Source organism: Hyperolius riggenbachi, chromosome 1 (genome assembly GCF_040937935.1).
Source record: "Hyperolius riggenbachi isolate aHypRig1 chromosome 1, aHypRig1.pri, whole genome shotgun sequence".
NCBI classification, from domain to species: domain Eukaryota; kingdom Metazoa; phylum Chordata; class Amphibia; order Anura; family Hyperoliidae; genus Hyperolius; species Hyperolius riggenbachi.
Window position 1 is genome coordinate 326,581,743 of NC_090646.1, and position 16,351 is coordinate 326,598,093.

The 16,351-nt window shown below is 43.3% G+C and overlaps 1 protein-coding gene across 13 annotated transcripts in view; it reads right to left on the reverse strand.

Moving 5' to 3' along the window:
* UNC13A (unc-13 homolog A) overlaps positions 1-16,351 on the reverse strand; it is a 384,964-nt gene that overhangs the window by 200,103 nt on the left and 168,510 nt on the right. For all 13 annotated transcript variants that reach the window (XM_068233882.1, XM_068233881.1, XM_068233874.1 and 10 more), the window contains one exon: positions 4,532-5,002. In XM_068233882.1, coding sequence (XP_068089983.1) covers positions 4,532-5,002 — 471 coding nt within the window. The remainder of the gene's footprint in view (positions 1-4,531; positions 5,003-16,351) is intronic.

The following is a 16,351-nucleotide window of genomic DNA, read 5'->3' on the forward strand; positions in this document are numbered from 1 at the left end:
CTACATTCTTGACCAATTTTTGCATTACATTTTATTTTAATTACCTGTCTTGCAAAGCTGTCTTCCTGTGACAATGTCAAATGCTGCATGGTTACCTGAGCATACTGCATGTCTGCTTCTGTCCATCCCACGATCACCCATGTGAGGTAGGAATGGGTGTGAGGGGGAACCTTGTAATCTTTCCTTGGAACAGACTCTGCTTAACCTCACTATGCTGCTGCACATGGAGTAACTATGTGTGTCCAGCAGTAGAGCTCAACACAGTCTTATCTTTCTATTGTGTTACTCCCTGCTCAGTTTGTAATAATGCATTTAACCATATCCTGTCCAGTGAGTATACAAAAGGGTTACATAAAAGATCATTGAAAAATGTTTTTTTTTTTTTTTAATGCAGAGCGTGTTGATTAATGGTACATGTGGCTTTTATAAGCACACTGGGGGTGGTGTGGGAAGGGCTAAATGCTGTCTTACACACTCAGCAGTGTTAAGCACCTGAACTAACATGGGATTATGAGATAAACATGTGTATGTACAATCCCAAGCCTACATATACCTAGGTTTTGTTCCTTTTTATTGTTTTTCCCCCAGCAAGGCTAGGAATTCAGGTATGTAAATTATACATTCTTTTCAGTTGGACTTGAGTGGCCTATAGTAATTAAAAGCCATGAAACTCTTGCATGGCAGAGAAATACTGCTAAGTGTAGAGTGTAGATAAAACAAGGCTGGTAGTCCAAGGTGAGAGCTGTAAAACATTAAACAAGACTGTGGGATTCTAAGAAAGTCTTATTTAGAAGCAGGGGCATTGCTAGGATCCTGAGATATCCAGGGCACACCTGCAGTGCTACAAAGTGAGTGTGGTCATGTAACAGAATGTGAGCATGGTCATGGGTGGAGCCAAATGTACATAACGTAGCAGTAATGTAAGAAGGCCTGCTTAGTAAAACTTTGGATGAAATCCCCTCATTTAATACAAAAATAATGCCCACAAATAAATGCATAGCTATGCAGTATATAATTTTAATAGGTAGTGTCTCCTAAACATAACTAGGCAGAATTACCAGCTCTACTGGCTGGCCTGGCTTCTGTGCTGTGCTGTGCTGGCTGGCCTGGCTTGCTACTGGTTGGCTTGATCCAGGGCTGGCTTGCCTGATGCCAGGTTGACTGGCAGTCCCCCATCCCTCTACATTATTCCCTGGTAGCCTAGCTCCCCCATCCCCACACCATATTCTCTGGTCGTTTAGTAGTCTCCCCAACCCCCAGTAGTATTCCTTGGTCATTTTGTGGTTCCCCCACCCTTAACATTGTCTAGTCATCTAAAGGTTCCCAACTCCTTTCCCTGGTTGTCTAGTATACTAGGATGTATAACAGAGGTGCCAACGTAGTATAAAATGGTTTAAAAACAGTTTAAAAAGAGAAGGTAGTGGTGGACTTACCTCCTCCAAGAAGACACCAAAGATTGTTGGTTTATAGTAAACAACAATTTATTCACTCAATACTCCAAAAGTGCAATGCGTTTCGCAGGGCTTGAACGACAAAAAAGTAGAAACCGAGAGCCCAATCTAACGTAGTATTTTTGATGAGAAATGACGAAATTGTATGAATGAAATATACTCAAAAGTATGGGTCACCTCACAGGCAACCACTGATTGGGCAGGTGGGGAGAATTAGAACCTGACCCCACTCAGGTTTAAAATGTCGCTCTCTGTAGATAGGAAAAAGATAGGGAAAACACCCCTCCACCAAAGGGTGGACTAGATATGTAAGAAACACGAGGATAACAGAGGCGCCAATCAAGGATAAAAACGATTAAAAACCGTCTAAAAGGAAGGAAGTGGGTGGACTCACCTCCCTCAGGTAAATAATGATCAGGCCAAATGAGCCGTTATAAATATAACATATTACTGTTATATTTATAACGGCTCATTTGGCCTGATCATTATTTACCTGAGGGAGGTGAGTCCACCCACTTCCTTCCTTTTAGATGTTTTTTAATCATTTTTATCCTTGATTGGCACCTCTGTTATTCTCGTGTTTCTTACATAAATGCGTTTCACAAGTTTAATCTCACTTCATCAGGCAATAACAATGGAGTAATAGCATATAGGGTCAGTCAGTAGAAGAACCAAGCGCCTCTGTCTGTCACAGAGGTGCTTGGTTCTTCTACTGACAGAGGAGCATGGTTCTTCTACTGACCCTATATGTTATTACTCTGTACTTATTGCCTGATGAATCGGGATTAAACCTGCAAAGTGCGTTGCACGTTTGGAGTATTGTGAATACATTGTTGTTTACTATAAACCAACAATCTTTGGTGTCTTCTTGAAGTCCACAATTATCAATATAATACAAAATGTCACCACTCATGGCACAGAAAAAATACAAAAAATTGCACCAAAAGTATCAAATTGTTGGCATAACATCCAATCTAAGCTAAAAAATCTCTTCCTGCTTGTGGAGCACTCCCATACACCCATCTACACACAGCCACTCATACAACCACTCAAAACCAGAATCTGTCATCCATTTGTGACACCTTTTAATTCTAATTGGGGTAAAATGCGGGAAACCTTGTCTAAGTACTGGCCGATCTTACAAGCGGACAATGCTTTGGGACCGATAGTTGGAAATAGGCCCCTAATGACAGCACACAGAGCTCCTAATTTAAGAGATGCATTAGTTTGTTCACATACTTATTCCAGATAACCGTACTACCTGGCTAGGAAATAATGTCCCCATTGTAATGTTTAGCTGTGGATGGTGCAATGTGTGTGATTTGGTAGTCCCCTCAAAAATATTCAGTGATTCTCACAATAAAAAAGTGTGGAAAATCAGGAGTTTTATCAATTATGACATTGATTGGGTCATATACAGATTATAGTGCCCCTGTCCTAAGATGTATGTGGGACTGACAACCGAAGTTGAAGAAACACATCTCTGAACATCTATCCAATATAAGATCTGGTAAAAAGGAAGAGGAATACAAAAGTTTGATTGCTGAACATTTCTGTGAATTTCATGACAGAGAAACTGAGAAATTGAAATTCATGGGGATTATTAAAGTTGCAAAAAATAGAAGAGGAGGTGACAGACTGAAGCTGTTAAAACGGCAGGAGAGTAGATGGATCTACAGTATATGTTGGACACAATGACCCCCGAGGGGTTAAATAGTGAACTTGATTATGTCCTGTTCTTATAGAGATTGTAACAAATGAAACTATGCTTGAGATGAATGGTTGAGCCCATTTATTTATATATGCACTGAATATGAGTGGGAGCGAGGGCAAATATTTGGCTATGTCTACTATGTATGAGTAGTAAGCAGAGAAATTAATAATAATTGAGTCCTGAGCAGTGGATCGCAATGCGGACATTGAAATTGTATAGCCGTAATGAGCCTGAAACGAAGATGTATGTATGGGAGCGCTCCCCACAAGCAGGGAGAGATTTTAATTGTTATTAGATTGGCTGAGGCACCAGGTTCTACCCGGACATACTGCTGTGTACTCCTTCCTGTATTTGCCTGATGAAGCGGGCTTGACCTGCGAAATGCGTTGCAATCTACCCTTGGAGTATACCAATAAACTTACCCTTTTTTGAATACACAGTTCATTGTGCCTGCTTGTAGGAGGTAAGTCCACCACTGTCTCCTAAGCAATGTTAAAACTTTTAAATATTGTCTTTATCCTTTTGGCGCCTCTGTTCTCGTATATAATACGTCTAACATCCACCCTTGGTGGAGGGGGATACCCCATCTTTCTTCATATCTACAGAGAGCGACTTCTTAATCCTGAGTGGGGACAGGTTAATCTCCTCACCTGCCTATACAGTGGTTGCCTGGAGGTAACCCTGGTTTGTGAGTATTTTATTTATACTCGTTCTAATTATCCTCCTGCCTGAACATACTACACCATATTGGGCTCTCGGTTCTTCTTCTTTCTTTCCTATATCATTCCTGTTCCCCTATTGATCTCCCCCCATAGTATTCCATGGTCCTCTAGTGGTCCCCCTCTGTGCACCCCAGACCACTAGAGGACCATGGAGTGCTGAGGAGGTAAGGTACTCAACATAAGTGGCACCCCAGCATAGATTTGGTGCTCCAGCTCCGAACCTTTACCTCTAGTGACACCCGTGTTTTGGAGTAGGACTATAGAAACAATTGTTTGTCCCAAAAGTTAATTTTCAGTTTTGGTGCAAGTATTTCAGTCAGCAATTGTGTAAAAAATGAACATCCCTTGGATGACTGTTAATGCTCACGCTGTGATCACAGTAGGAGTGATCTCTCACACTTCCTGTTTTAGACACATTGCAAGAAGTGAAAGGAGATATTTTCCAAGGGAGAAAATTCCACTCTTCACATTTGTCATTGAAATTGTGGTAGATTCTATGAACCCTTGATCCACTGCCCTATGTTCCTTGATGAAGTGGATGGGAGATAGGAAAAGGGAGATTTCTTATATAAAAAATAATAATAATACAGATTCAAGCATACAGTAAATGTTATGCATTTCTAAAACAGTATCTTCCATCTCACCTGTCTATTACTGGTTCCTGGACTGCAGGTACTGCCTCAGGCTCTGGTGCAGCCTCTGGGGTCCGCTCTTTTTCTTTTGGAATCTCAGGGGGTGTCTTCTCCTTACTCTCACCAGATAGGTACAGTGTATCTTCTAGCTCATGTCTCATTTTTTCATCGTCATCATCCTCTTCTTCTGGAAGCTCATCATCATAAAGTTCTTTATCTGAAAGTTGACCCCTACTGTCAGGGTAGCCACCTTCATCGTAATCTTCTTCACTGTAACCTTCTGGGCCCTCTTCTCCATCCCAGTTTGGAGAATCTTTTTGGTAACTGACAGAACTATGACAAGAATGGTATGAGTCTCTGTCCCTTTCCTCCTCTATTTCTGAACCCTGTAGACTGTCATTTTCAGGGTCAAAATCATCACTGAGTTGTGTGGAGTCCCGACTAAGTTCCCCAGAGGAGGCATATCGGCTGCTTCCAGTAGGGCTGAAGAAATCAAAACATGAGGCAGAAGAACGAAAGCAGAAGGGTGAAATAATTACAGTAAATCTCATATTTGTTACTTTTGTATGTTACACACACAGCAACATTTAACCGAACAAAATGTACACATTTGCTTTTTTTTTTAAATAATTTCTTTGGAACACAAAATTATACTGGTGGGTAAAATCCTGTCTGTTACCGAAGACAGCACTTTTATCACACACGCACGCACGCACGCACGCACGCACACACTCTGACATGTTCATATACCCCAAGTGTTACATATAAGTAGATGTAGCAGAACACCATTTATTTGTATCCTATCCCAACTTTTAAAGGGCCAGATATAAAAAATATACCAATGAGATGTAAACAATTATATATTTTCTTAGCGATTATTAACCAGCAGTTTCCTTGCCTATACAGAAATGATTGCATTATGACAGACAAATGAACTGAAGTAGAATGAACTGCTATGATCAAGGAAGTAACTATAGCCACAGCACACCATGCAACTATGATGGGGCCATCAATGATTCTGACAGGAAGCAACAGCAGATGGCTGGTAAGTTTGGATAAAATAGATGTTTGTATACGGTAGTTTGGAAACATCTTTACAACTGCTCTGGAAACACTTACTATGGCATATGCAAACTTAGGAAACAGTTACAATTAGTATATTAGTGTTTATAACTTTGTTTGAAAAACTCAGTTCTCATTTGGGAATGCAGGTCATTAAGCAAGGATGCCTCCAGTGATCTTGCCATGCCGTTCTTATACGCATCCCCCAAGTGTCCCTGCTCAGGGCATTTTGTATCCCATCCATCATAACAGTTAACCTGATTATACCTAAAATGTTAGTGGACTTAATTAGAGTGAAGGGGACTGAAATCTAAAAGCAGTGGGGGACATTTTAGAAGCTCAAATTTCAAAAAGGGATATGTACACACTGTAGCTAGTTTACTATCTGTATAGGCACAGAATAACATCTTATACTGTACATGTTAGAGGTGGCATGCCAGAATCCTGAAATGGGGCTGAAATCATTTATCCAAGAATACTATATTTGATCAGGGTCCATGTTTTACATCTATGATAAGAAAGATGTCATTCCAAAGATGATCCACACAATGCTTACACCATGGAAAGGGCATTCCTTGCCTCCTTATTAAAAAGCTAGTTGATCCTCTGACAATTAAACCTCCTGTACTACCTAACCTGGAACAAGTAGGCAGATCATGTGTCCTTACCATATATTCCGGCGTATTCCTCAACTTTTCAAGTTAAAATATAGAGTTTGAGATATACTCGCAGTATAAGACTACCCCTCTTCCAACGCACACCAAATTGAAAAAAAAATAAAAAAATCATATACTGATGCTATGTATGAACAGATACTGGTGCTGTACTTTATGTGGTATCCAGTATATAACAGTATATAGGCGATTGACTGGTTGGATTGGTCAACTCTCTCTCTCCCTAAGTGGATTGGTCAGCTCTCCTTGTCTATCTGTTTATCAGAGCAGTATGGAAGAATAGATTGCGCTGTGCCCATACAACACACCTCTTTCACCCTTCTGGCCCACCCTTGTATCCTATTTACCTCCTTCTCTGCCTCTCAGATCTCACACATGTGCACCTGCACCACTTCACTACAGTCGTGAGCAGAGAGATCTGAGACAGAAGTAACAGGATAGGGCGTATCACCCGGAATCAATGACACCCGGCGTATAAGACGACCCCTGACTTTTTAGAAGATTTTCAAGGGTTGAAAAGTAGTCTTATATGCCAGATGACTTTTCATACTGTACTGTTTGCACATGACTTTTCATATTTGCTTACTTGTTCCTGATGAGTTATTTAGAGGGTGTTATTCTCCAGTCCAGAGCATTGTTACTGCGGGCAGAAAACTACTTTTTGTAGGTGGTTATAGGCCTTATTAAAGTTTCTCCCAACATGTTTTCTGTCTTTTATCCATTTATGTTTGATAGACAAAATTGCCCATTATTGCAGCAAAGTGTTTGGATATTTTCCTATTTTTATTAGCTTCTTTATTAGCTTCTTTGTAGATTCTCCACATTACAGGTCTTGTGTACGAGGGCCAACAATAACCTGCAGGTAAATGCTGTAAGCTATCTTGGTGCTGAGGAGAATATTATTCTGTTATCTGTCACTTTAGGGTTGCATTTGGGAGGAAAACATACATAAAAACCACTGCTACATTTTAGCAAACACAATGAGGTGTGCTGTCCTCCAGCACCATGGCACTGCTTCCTCGCTCCCCCAGGAGATGCGCATGCATCTGTTGCGAGAGCCTGCACTCACCAAACATCCACCACCCCTCGCTGCAACTCCCGTCGATGTAATAGAATGCTTTGCTGGGGATCAGAGACTTAACATCGAAAGGAGTTGCGGTGAGGCGCAGTGGATGTTCAGCAGCGCTGCAAGGAGGATTGCTCAGGGGGCAGAGGGAGACCCCCAGATGCAGCAGTGGAAAACATGCGTTAGTGTGTTTAGACCTGCTTTTTGCAAGTCTAATCTAACTCTCATGTCTGACGGGAATCATCGCTTCCTGGCAGCATAAAAGATGTAATAGAATAGGGTGTAGAGAACGTGCTGGGAGGTTAGTGTTAAGCATTGGAGTGGAGTAAGGTTAGTGTGAGGCAGAGTTCGGAGTCATTGCCAAGCATAAATGATGATGAGGCAGTGTCTTCCTGGTGTGTGATGAAAAATCAACTCAGAATTTCAGACCTCTGCTTTTCCTCTGTCTAACACTAACCATACCCCTGACCTCTGCCTCACAGTAACTTTCCTCCTTTCCAAAGCCTAGCACTATCATCCACTCCCCAAATGCCTAACACTAACTTCCCAGAAACTGCCTAACACTAACTAGAGTGGCTGGTATGTGTTCTTGTTAAGGGCTCTGCCTCTGACACAGGAGGCCAAGGTTTGAATGTTGGCTTTTCCTGTTCAGTAAACCAATACCTGTTTAGTAAGGAGATCTTCAGCAAGACTACCTAAGGGCCCATTCACACTGGGGTGATTTTTCTGCAGATTTCGGAATTGCCGGTGATTGCTAGTGCTTGGAAAATTGCTAGGGTAATTAAAAGTATATAGCAGTGATCTCACTGCAGCAATCAATGGCAATTTGCGGAAAACGAAAATGTGGTGCATACAGTGCTTTTTGCAAATGGAGCTATAGCAATTGAAATGAAAAAAAAAATGCAAATCGCGATTGCTCAAAAATTGCAAAATTGTCCATTAAAAATATGCAAAGAAATCAAAAAATCCCTGTCTCATAACGCTAGGTATTTGGGATCACCAGTGAGAATGGGCCAGTACACCGCTACTGCCTAATGAGCGCGCCTTAGTGGCGTCTTGTCTCCCCCTCTTTAATGCCTAATACTAACCTACCCCTCTCCAATGCCTAACACTAATCTCCCCTCTCTAGTGCCTTACAAAATAACCTACGCCTAGCAGTTGGTTCCTGTGATGAATCTGTCATTCGCGCAAAAGTCATCATTCGGAGACTTTCACAGAGTTCTCCTTAAAGGGACCATTAGCTCAGGCTAAAACCACAATTTGGATTCACCTGGGGCTTCCTACAGACCCTCGTAGCCCGTGAGGTACCCCGGCATCTACCTGGCTCCTCTCCCGATCCTGTTGGCGGCTACGTTAATTGGCGATTTTGGCATAAAGTCGCACAGCATGCCCCTGCTGGGCACCCTACACATCATAACACCGGCCGGTGTGAGACTGAACCACGCATGCACAGGACTCTCATGCCAGCGTGATGACGCGCAGCGGAGACACGCCTGGGCGACTTCAGGCCGAAGTCGCCAATTAATGGAGCCGCCAGCGGGACTAGGAGAGGAGCCAGGAGGATGGCGGGGGACCTCGTGGGCTACGTGGGGCTGGAGGAAGCCCCAGTTAAATCCAAATTGCGGTTTTAACCTGAGCTCAGGGTCCCTTTAAAAAAATGGTTTGTAAAGAGCAAAGGGACTTTGAAACTTCCAGGTATTTCATAGGAAACTCAGAAAGCTGGATTACCTTTCCCCAGTACGGAGGCAATAATCTGGTTTTTCAGCAAAGTACATTCCTAGACATATATATGAGAGAAAACTGAGATTAGGCCAGAACACAAAATTCCTATCATAAAACACCTATGGTAACTGTAACTGATGTCAAGGGACATATTTCATGTCCTGACAAGGGGGAGATGGTATTGGATGTCAACTTGAATTCACCTCTAAATAATTTAGGTTTCTACCATAGTTCCACATTTTTGTTCACCCCAGTCTTATGAAATTGAGTTGGATTGTTGTTGGGTAAAATATGAACGTCCCAAGACGTCAATCCTTATTATGACACCTTCTCCAACAGAGATATGGATTTCTCTGTTAAAAAAAAAGACAAAACAGTGTTTGGTATGTTTGAATTTGAGAGCACCCGCTGAATCCGAGACTGTTATCGTATTCAGTGTCAGGCGTACTGTCAGGGAATTGTATTTTCTCATATTGCAGACTGATTTCTTCCTCTAATGAGAGGGGCAGAACTGGATCAGATAGGACTTGTTCTGAATATCCTCTGCAAAAAAATCCTGCCTTTCGGAGAGAACATTGCTGTAATTGTTTTAACTTTATATATAAAATCAGGTGTGTGTGTGTGTGTAAATGTATGTATTTACTGTATTTCGCGCCGTATAAGACGCTCCGGAATATAAGACGCACCTAGGTTTAGAGGGCAAAAACTAGAAAAAAAATACTAAACCTGGTGTGTCCATATTTTATAAGCACCTTGTACATATCCATCAAATGGTATCCTCCTGTGTCCCCCATGTGTCCTCATGTCTCCCCATGTGTCCTCCTGTGTCCCCATGTCTCTCCCATATGTCCTTCTGTATCCTCCATGTCTCCCCCATGTGTCTACATGTCTGCCCCATGTGCCCTCCTGTCTCCCCCAGTGTCCTACTGTCTCCCCCACCATTTCTCCTACTGTCTCTTATGTGTCCCCCATGCATCCTTCTGCCACCACCCCATGGTCCTCCTGTCACCCCCATGCTTACTCCTGTCTCCTCCTCCATGTCTCCTCCTGTCTCCCCCATGGTCCTCCTGTCAGCCCTCGTGTCCTCCCGTCACCCCCACCATGTCTCCTGCTGTCTCCCCCATAGTCCTCATGTCTCCTCCTGCCCCTTCTGTCTCCCCCCATTGTCCTCCTGTCAGCCCATGTGTCCTCCTGTCTCCCCAACCATGTCTCCTGCTGTCTCTCCCATGGTCCTCATGTCTCCTCCTGTCCCTTCTGTCTCCCCCACGCTCCTCCTGTCACTTCCATGTCGCCCCTCATGTCCACTTGTCACCTCACTATGTATTCTCCTTTCTCTCCCCCATAGTCCTCCTGTCCCCTGCATGGGTCAGTGGCTCCACCCGCCCTCTCCCCTTGTGTTGTGTGCCCCCCCCCAGGGTGTTTATCGGCAGCTGCTTACCTCATCCATCATGCCCGCGTGGACTACAGGCATCTGTCTTCTGTGTGCGGCCTCCTCTAGTGCCGGCTTCTAATGATGCGTCATTGATGATGCGTGATTAGAAGCCGGCACTAGAGGAAGCCGCACACAGAAGTCGGAGGTCCTCAGTCCACGCGGGCATGATGGATAAGGTAAGCAGCTGCCAATAAACGCCAGGGGGGGCACACAACACAAGGGGAGGGGGCGGAGGAATGCCGGAAGCCACGGACACATGCGGGGGGAGAGGAGGACCATGGCGAGGACAGAAGTGACAGGTGGTTAGACAGAAGGAGGAGACAGGAGGACACACACAGGCAGGGAATCCCCGACGTGGCGGTGGTTCGTATCGGCGGGCGTTCGGAAGTCAGGGATTTCCTGCCTTTATCGTATAAGACACGGGGACTTTTTCTCCCCATTTTTTGGGGAGAAAAAGTGCGTCTTATACGGCGGAAAATACGGTATGTGTATATGTATGTGTGTGTGTATGTGCCGCAATCACTCGAAAACCCCTTGGCCGATTTCAATTAAACTCGGTATAGAGATCCCTTACTACCTAGGATTATATGTTCTGGGGGTCTCATGCCCCCCCCCCCCCCCTGCACACCTGGGCGGAACCACAAACAGCCAATAAGATTTCACCCATTCTCCTTAATGGGATTTAAAAAAAAAAAAAAAAAGACTGCAATTCTCACAGTAATAAAACGGGAGCCCCCAAACTGGACACAGTTTCTAACTTGGTGACCCAGGTTAAAAACTCAGGGAAAGTGGGCAGAGCATAAATCAGCCGATCAAATTACAGTCATTCATTTTACATGGGAAAATGTAAACTGTAGCCATTCTTAGCGAGGAGAACGCCAGCGCATACCACTAAGGCTGCATCTGAAATGACCACCAGCTCAGTGTGAAGCACCTAAATAGATTTTCAGCACACTTCGCATTAAATTCAGATGCAAATCATATGCAAATCTGCTACTACTTATCATGCAAACAGGAAACTTAGGAGGAGTGGCTGGGAGCAGCTAACCTGACAGTTACATAGTTACAAAGTTAAGGAAAGGTGGGGAGAAAGGCTGCGCATCCCTAAACACATGTTGCAATTGAATGGTTAATCGCACAGGCATACACCGCCTCTGCCAGACTGAAAAATGCATGCCCTGCATCCAAGACAAGTGCTAAAATTTATTAAGCTAGGAGGAACTTTAGCTTCCAATATGGTTTGCATGCAAAGTATATTATACTAGACACTTGCGCCACGGTGATCGGAGGTTTGCCTCACCGTGGCACAAGTGTCTAGTATAATATACTTTGCATGCAAACCATATTGGAAGCTAAAGTTCCTCCTAGCATAATAAATGTTAGCACTTGTCTTGGATGCAGGGCATGCATTTTTCAGTCTGGCAGAGGTGGTGTATGCCTGTGCGATTAACCATTCAATTGCAACATGTGTTAAGGGATGCGCAGCCTTTCTCCCCACCTTTCCGTAACTTTGTAACTATTGTAAAGTTTAGAGGGGTCGCAGCCAGCACGCAGTACACAGATGTATAAAATAAAGTCTGTTTATTGTGCAGCAGAAGATAAACAGCTTTAGTTCAGCAGTAAAAAGTGGAAAATAAACAGTCAGCTTACTTCAGCTTTGTAGTATAAAGTCCAGCATGTTCAAACAAAGTTCATTTTTCCATCAGGCCAATGCCATACTAACAACAGACCAGCGTATGGTTTGGCTTCCATCAAGTGATCTCCAATACTCCTTGTCAGGAGATTCCGTAGCATCAGTATGCTACTGCTCCAACACCTCTCTCTAGACTGCCTGTGAGGCTGCTTCTTATGCATAAATTAGCAACTAATCAACACCACATTAGTGAGGCTCTCAGCCCCACTGACAACCAGGTGTGTACCTAGGTGGGATGGGAAGGCCCGCCCTTCCTTCCCTCCCATCCCAGGAGTCTGGCCCTGAAAAGAAAAAAAACCACAAGCAGCAACTGCTTGCTGCCACCAAAATCCGGACTCCTTTCCTAGGACCACACAGGGTTTTAAAGGGACCCCAGTCCAAATACCGGGGAAATGTACCTGCCATCTAATACCCAGCCCCGATGACCCCTACACTATGTAACTGTCAGGTTAGCTGCTACCAGCCCCTCCTCCTAAGTTTCCTGTTTGCATGATAAGTAGTAGCAGATTTGCATATGATTTGCATCTGAATTGAATGCGAAGTGTGCAGAAAATCTATTTAGGTGCTTCACACTGAGCTGGTGGTCATTTCAGATGCAGCCTTAGTGGTATGCGCTGGCGTTCTCCTCACTGTTCAACCAAATGTAAGTTACACATTTTTTTTGCTTAGCTGCTCCCAAGGTTTTAACTTTGGGCTAGGTCACTTGCCCGGAGGTTTGCCTCACCGTGGCGCAAGTGTCTAGTATAATATACTTTGCATGCAAACTATATTGGAAGCTAAAGTTCCTCCTAGCATAATAAATGTTAGCACTTGTCTTGAATGCAGGGCATGCATTTTTCAGTCTGGCAGAGGCGGTGTATGCCTGTGCGATTAACCATTCAATTGCAACATGTGTTTAGGGATGCGCACCCATTCTCCCCACCTTTCCTTAACTCTGTAACCATTCTTACACTATTAATGGAAGGGTTCTCAAACTTGGCACACTTGCTCACTGGGTGACTGGGATTAATATTCTGTAAAGTGGATGAAGCCTACAACAGCCAATCAAAATCCACCTAATTGATTTAAAGTGAAATATTTAAATTCCTACCATTCTTACACTGTTAGTGGCCTCAAACCTGGTACAATCAGTCATTGGGTGACTGGGGGTTCAAATTCAGAAAATGGGCGGAGCCACAAAAACTAATCATTTGAGTGATAAACTGCTTCCATTCTCATATTATAGATGCCAAAGACTCCAAAGCTAACAAACTTGGTCACTGAGTGACTATGCATCATGATTATGAAAGGTGGGTGGAGCAAAAACAACCAGACGGGAAAATGTACCAGACGGGAAAAAATATACAAACATATACAAGCAGTAGTAATAGCTGTAGGGTACATAGTTAATTTACAGAATCTCGTAGAATCTTATAACAAGGTGAACACAGTATAGAATATATGGAGAAGACTTAACACAGAGTATACTATGTGAAACATACGCAGAGGCCATATCTTATAAAATCTAAGGTGTATGATAGAGGACGATAAAAGGTGATAGAGCTGGAGAGTAAGAAAAGGGTGCGTCACCACTTGTTTAATGAAAGGAGTTCTCAAGAGAGAAGTGAGGTAGCCAGACAGAAGAGCAGGAGGCATTAGGCATTAGCTTGTAAGGTTCATGTAGATAAATTAACGAGCATATCAGTTGACGTTATTCATCCATCTATCCCAAATTTTATTAAATTTAGATGGGCAACCCCTATGTGGATATACTAATTTTTTAAGAGGAAGAGAATTTTTAACCTTAATTTTCCAGTCGAGAAACGTAGGGATAATGGGGGATAGCCATCTAAAAGCTATACACAATTTGAGCGTGAATAAAGTTTCCAGTAAGAAATATTTGTCAAACTTGTTTATGTCTTGGTTGTATATATTAAGGATGCAGCTTTTAATGTCTAAGGAGACCGGGGATCCCATAGTATCGTGTAGGAAGTTCACAGCTTGTTTCCATAGGTTGGCTATTGGGGGACAAAGCCATATTAGATGTAGAAAGGAAGGGTTGGGCTGTGCACATTTAGGACATGAGAGTGAGAGTATTTTGAAATGCGGCTGGGGGTGAGGTAGCTTTGATGAATTATGCAGAGTTGGGACAGGCGGTCTCTAATACAGGGGGATACATATCGAGTGGCGGTCAGACAGTCTTCCCATTCTTCCTCATCTAATTGAATATCTGATTGCAGCCATTTTTCTTTGGATTTTTCCACTATTGGGCCTGAGATCTGTTCATTGAGTACATTGTATAAGGTACCAATATGGTGAGGGAGTGGGCCGTCTTTAAGGAAATCCATAAGGGCTGAGTTTTCAGTGAGTGGGAATCCGTTGGGAAATTGGAAACCCAGGGCGTACTTCAGCTGTAGGTACATATAGTGGAATTGCAGGGGCAATGAATAACGACTTTGAAGGTCCGCGTAAGGGAGAAGGGTTAAATACTTAATTATTTGACCCAAGTAGTGGATACCCTTGTCTGCCCAACAGCTGGTATTGTTAAGTTTGAGTAGTTCGGGGAGTTTAGGGTTTTGCCAAAGGGGTGTGTAAAATTCCCAAACTGGAAAGGACATTAATCTACCTGCAGTGCGCCAGATTTTTGAGGCTTGGAGTAGGATCGTATTTGGTGGAGTTTGAGAAATTAGGGTGCCCTTTAGTAGAGCAAAAGGTAGGTTATTGGAGCTATCTGTGGAGGAAAATCCCAGTAAATCGGGGGATTGCAGAGAGTTTGTTACAAACCAGTGGGCTAGTTGTTTTAACTGGGAGGCAAAATAGTACAAAAAGGGGGATGGTAAAGCTATTCCACCTAAAGAGGTGGGGCATTGTAGTATCGCATGCCTGAGTTTGTCCCGGGATTTATTTATCTCAGTGATCAATTCAAAGCCAGTGTTAAGAGAGTTATGGGGGTCTGCTAGGTATAAGATAGTGTCATTAGCGTATTGGCTGATTTTCTCCTCGATGTTGCCAATTTTAAAGCCTACAATTCGTGGATCTGCTCGGATCTTACATGCTAGTTGTTCGGCGGAAAGAGCATATAGTAAGGGGGAATGGGGACAGCCTTGTCTAGTACCCCTACCTATAGGGAAGGGGTCTGAAATATTAGAGTTGGTGCAGATCTGGCCAATAGGGTTTGTATAAAGGATTTGCACCCATTTAATAAAATTATCACCGAACCCAAACCTGGAAAGTGTGGCTAGTAAGAACGGCCATTCTACTGCATCAAATGCCTTAGCGGCATCCAGAGAAACCACTACTCTGTTGCCTTTGTTGATGTGGTTGGCTTGGAGATTTGCGTATAGTCTCCTAATATTAATAGAGGTTTTTTTGCCGGGCATAAAGCCAGTTTGGTCGTTATGGATAAGGGATAGAATGACTTTGCTCAGTCTTGCAGCAAGTATTTTGGCAAAAATTTTGACGTCAGTTGGAAGTAAGGAGATAGGTCGGTAGGAGTCACATAATAATAAGTCCTTTCCAGGCTTGGGAATCAGTATAATAAGAGCGGTGCACATGGAGGCTGGGAGAGCTCCCTGTTCAAATGCAGATTGGAAGGTTTGGAGGAGAGGGGTGGAGATAATTTCAGAAAATCTCTTAAGGACTTCACCAGGAATACCGTCTATTCCAGGGGCTTTTTTGTTAGGGAGCGAGTGGACAGCAATTTCTAATTCCTCTAAGGAGATGGGGGCATCAAGTAGTTCCACTTGATCTGGGGTGAGACGGGGAAGGGAAATTTCGGATAAGAAGATCTCGGCCTCCTCGCGTGTAAAGTCGGATTTGGCAGTGTATAAGTCTTGAAAACAAGCGGCAAAGCATTTGTTAATTGGTACTGGACCCGTAATTATTGAGGACATTGTGTCTTTATTGTCACTGATGCAGCCTGTGGAGTTTCTGCCTCTAGCCATCCTGGCAAGTATTGTACCGGTTTTTTCACCCTGTTCATAGAATGTTTGTTTGTAGAAAAAGGCTTTAGCCTGTGCTTTTCCCTTTAATATACGGGAAAGTTGGGCTAGTTCACCTCAGAGGGATCTGAAATATAGGTTTGTTCTAGTATGGGGATATTGGCCTGGAGTTCAGAGATAGATTGGTTAGTTTCTTTTTTAAAGTGTGGCACCGCACTAATAAGGAGACCTTGCAGGTAGGGTTTAAAGGTATTCCAGACAAG